The following is a 4694-nucleotide window of genomic DNA, read 5'->3' on the forward strand; positions in this document are numbered from 1 at the left end:
GGAGGATCAGAGTGTCAGACCAACCATTCAGATTGTTTGTGGTGTTATACACCAGCAATCAGCAAGGCAAGTTAAAGTACTTGAAGTGAAATAAACACACAAGACAAAGGAATAGAAGAAGGAGGTTAGGAGGACACTCATATGACATGGAGCTGGATGGTCTATTTTTTTAAAACATTTGTATAACATAGAAGATACAGAAAACACTTTCAGTAACTTTATTTCCTTGTTAAGAGCAAACAGAAATTAGCAATGAATGTTTTCCTTCAACACAATTGTGTGGTTTAAACCATTTGAAACCCTTCACGTCTAATGAGTTTGTCAACACAGCAGCCATGACACACAGTACTGTCACAAACACATTGGAATGGCACATCGGCCAGTTTACATGCTTTAAGAGTGAGCCAGATGTTAGAGGCCCCCGTGGTCTTTGTCCAATAGTCCCATTAAATCTTGAACATCAATTGGAATCAGCAGACAAGATCCTGGTTGAATACCATGTCCTAACCTGACACAGTGAGGTTATGAGCTCAAATCTCTGGAGAAGATCCTGAAGGCAAAGCGTTCCATCATAATCTGTCTACAGGGAAGTGAAGATCCTCTTCATGCCACGGCTCAACCTCTTAATGTGACAGCAAAGAAAGCCCTTCAATGCACGAGTACCCAATGTGGCACTAAATGACATATCTAGCCAAAGCCAGAATTCACTGGAATTACAGGATCAGGCACCTATATAAAACTCGTTTACAGCCATTCAAGCACAGTCACTGTTTTCATGTGCAGAAATGTGGCAGCCACTTTGAGCACAACATTCCGTCAGCTATATGACAGGAGGCAGGATATCTGTATTTTTATTGATGCTGATTAAGGGATAAACATTGGACTAGAGACTGGTCTGCACTCTACTGCTCTTCTTCTACAGCATTATAGATAGAGGTCCATTACTGTGTAACCCTAGACAGAGCTGGGGTGAGGTGGCTGCATTCGTCGGGGAATAATCCAGATTACCAGTGTTGGAGTGCACTCATTTGTGAAAATCTGTCCCATTATGTTTTGATGCCAATTTACCAACGATACTCAGCAGCAGCACTGTTTCAACCATGCTGATCTCCAGTTTCATAGGAAAGTGTCATTAGTTCAACCCATAAAGTCAGAATAATCCACTTGGAACAGAAGGGACGAAACAGCTTCATGATAAAGTTGAATGTGCATTATTGACGATTCAACTGAAGGAACACTCAGATTTATTAAGGATCTGAGTTTCTCTGGAGTAAACACTTGCACGTCAACTGTAACCAAGACAGCGTAATCACCCTGACCCACACAGAAACTTTCCTAATGTACAAATAGAGAGAGAATCTTAGTTCACTTCCCTTGTCATGTTCCCCTGTCAAACAGTTGCTTCTACTTCTACTCCTTCCTCATCTTCAAGCAGGCTATAAACCGCATGCATTTGGACTGGCCTCTGCAGCGGGTGTGCGAGTAACTTGGCCATGCAGTTGTGCAGTTCCACAGCCTGTCCAGCGAGTGACACATCATACTTGTAGCTGGTCCCCTTTGTGTCCAGGTTATTGAAAAACAAACAAACTTCCTGTACAACAAAAAAAAATTCAAAAATTAAACGTGCATTCTTACATCTCCAAAAAAATTAACTGCGATAACAGGAAATTGTATTGATGGCAATTATATTTTCTGCTTCACTATATATTTTCTTAGCATTAGGATAATTCTAAGAATTAGGATAATAAGCAAGTCAAAGTTTTATGGTCATGCATTCACACCCCACTCCAATGACATGGACTGATCCTTCCCAGGGCAGTACCATATTGCACTGTCAGGTGGGGATAAGACAGAAAACCAAGACTCCGCCTGCTCTTGCAGATGGATGGAAGAGATCCCATGGTACTACTAGCACAACAGCAAAAGAGCTCGCTCAAAATTTATGACCAATGTTTATGCCTTAGCTGAAAAAAAACAAACAAGAGATTAACAGATCATTTATCCATTTACAGTTTGAGAAATTTTACTGGTTACAACTTGGCTACTGCGTTCATCTCCAATTGTGACTACAGTACTTCTTTGGTGGTGAAGGAATGTGGGACCTACTGACACTCTGAAGATGCTCATCCCTTAGGAGAATATTCATCCCTTAGGAGAACACGTGTATCAAATTGGTTAAAAACAACAGAAACCTAGTGAGCACAGGAGAAGAAAAGAAAAAAAAAACGTGAGATAGAGTACACAATATAATAAAACACACCCTACCTTACAGCTGGAGTCTTCGTCCATTTCCTCAGTGCCGTTGTGAATGTAAATTGTGTCAAAGAAAAAGTAAGGAGATTGCAGAATGTTCTGAGGAAAGAAATGAAGAAAATGCAAAGATTTTATTAAACATTGTGTAAAGTGTGAGAGTCACACTGACTAACAGTCTGACTCCTAATACAAATATTTTTCTTTACAGCAGAAACTAAATTCGCCGTTCACTGACCCAGTGAAACATCTCAGAATGTTTCACTAAAGGGACTGCAACTATTACAGATTTGTGACAGTAAAGGCAGCCCATTCCACCTACTGTATCTAGATTGGTTCTCTGAGCATTTTAACGCAATGCCAACCTCCTGCTTTTCCCCCACAACACTGCACACTGCTTCTATTTAAATAACTATCTATTGCTCCTCTTGAATGCTTCAACTGAACCGGCCTCTACCACATTTCTAGGCAGTGCATTCCATGCCTTTACTTAGAACATGAGACCATAAGATACAGGGGAAGAATTAGACCATTCAGCCAATCATGATTGCTCCATCTTTGATCATGGCTAATATGTTTCTCCAACTTCCTCCCGCTACTAATCAGGAAGCTATCTATCTCTGTCTTAAAGAGAGTGACTTGGTCTCTCCAGCCTTCTTTGGCAATGGTTTCTACAGCTTCATCATACTCAATTCCTCCACATCTCAGTTCTAAAAGGTCACCCCATCATTGATGCTGTGTCCTCAGGGTCCGAGTCTCTCCTACTCATGGAAACATCATCTTCACATCCACTCTATCCAGGCCCCTCAGTATTCTGTAGTTTCAATCAGATCCCCTCATCTTTCTAAATTCCATCAAGTATAGACTTGGGTCCTCAACTGTTCATCATATTACAAGCCCTTCATTCCTGTGAACTGCCTCTGGATTTCTTCCACATCCAGCACATCCTTCCTTATATACATGGTCCAAAACTGCTCACAATATTCCAAGTGCCATCTGACCAGAGGCAGATTCAGCTTCAGCAGCATATCCCTGCTCTTGTAAGCTGCAACCTCTCCAAGTGAATACTAACATTGCATTTCCTTTCCTAATTGCTGACTGAACCTTCAGGTTAACCTTAACAGAATTCTGAACTAGGACTCTCTTAGACTTTCCAAAGCCTTTCACAATTTAGAAAATAGACTACGCTGCTATTCTTCCTACCAAAGTCCACACATTCTCACTTTTCCACATTGTGTTCCATCTGCCACTTCTTTTCCCACTCTCCAAGCCGATCCAAAATCCTTTTGCAGCCTCCCCATTTTCTCAACACTAATTGTCCCTCCCACCTATCTTTGTGTCATCTGCAAACTTAACAACAATGCTCGCAGTTCCTTCGTTAATGTATAATGTGAATAGTTGTGGTCCCAATACTGACTCCTGCAGAACTTCACTAGTCACTGCTGCTATCTTGAAAAAAAGCCCTCTATCCACACTCTCTGACTCCTGCCAAAGTCATAAGTCACATGACATCAGGTTATTATCCAACAGGATTATTTGAAATCACCAGCTTTCAGAGCACTGCTCCTTCATCAGGTGAAGTGACTTCTGACTTTGTCCACCCCAGTCCAACACTGGCATCTCCACATCATTCTGCTAATGTCAGCCAATCCTCTATCCATGCCCCTAACAGCATGGACTGGTATCTTATTCAGCAGTCTTCTGTATGACACCTTGTCAAAGGTCTTCTGGAAATCTAAACAGATCATGTCCACTGGCTCTCCTTTATCTAACTTGCTCGTTACCTCAAAGAATTCTAACAGATTTATCAGGCATGGCCTCCCCTTGACAAAGCCCTGCTGACCCCACCCTATATTACCGTGTACTTCCAAGTATTCTGCAATCTCATCCTTAATAATACACTCTGAAAAAGGGTTCTCTCACCTCACATTTGCTTCTTTTGCAAATCACTTTAAAACTCTGCCCTGTGAACTCAATCTGTTTTTGGGTGGAACAGTTTCTCTCTATTTACTCTTTAGAGGCACCTGATGATTTTGAAAACTTTGATCAAATCCCCTCTTAACATTCTCTTTACAAGGAGAACAAGTCCCACTTCTTGAATCCTACCTCATGAAGTTGTTCATCCCTGCAACCATTCTCTAAAACTACTTCTGCACATTTTCAATGCATTCACAACCTTCACACAATGTATGCCCAGAACTGTACACAAAGTTTGTGAGAAGATTTGTAGCTTGGGTGCTCGTTGCTGTGGTTCTGTTCGCCGAGCTGGAAGTTTTTGTTGCAAACGTTTCGTCCCCTGTCTAGGTGACATCCTCAGTGCTTGGAAGCCTTCTGTGAAGCGCTTCTGTGGTGTTTCCTCCGGCATTTATAGTGGCCTGTCCCTGCCGCTTCCGGTTGTCAGTTTCAGCTGTCCGCTGTAGTGGCCGGTATATTGGGCCCAGGTC

General features: G+C 41.9%; 1 protein-coding gene across 2 annotated transcripts in view; it reads right to left on the reverse strand.

Moving 5' to 3' along the window:
* Positions 1 to 204: 204 nt before the first annotated feature.
* The window catches only part of LOC122546657 (BRISC and BRCA1-A complex member 1-like), a 10978-nt gene continuing 6488 nt past the window's right edge, over positions 205 to 4694 (reverse strand). For both annotated transcript variants that reach the window (XM_043685322.1, XM_043685323.1), the window contains exons 3-4: positions 2266 to 2352; positions 205 to 1591 (exon numbers count right to left, since the gene is read on the reverse strand). In XM_043685322.1, coding sequence (XP_043541257.1) covers positions 1391 to 1591; positions 2266 to 2352 — 288 coding nt within the window. In that variant the 3' untranslated portion in view covers positions 205 to 1390. The remainder of the gene's footprint in view (positions 1592 to 2265; positions 2353 to 4694) is intronic.

This window comes from Chiloscyllium plagiosum, unplaced genomic scaffold (genome assembly GCF_004010195.1).
Source record: "Chiloscyllium plagiosum isolate BGI_BamShark_2017 unplaced genomic scaffold, ASM401019v2 scaf_44266, whole genome shotgun sequence".
Taxonomy (NCBI): Eukaryota; Metazoa; Chordata; class Chondrichthyes; order Orectolobiformes; family Hemiscylliidae; genus Chiloscyllium; species Chiloscyllium plagiosum.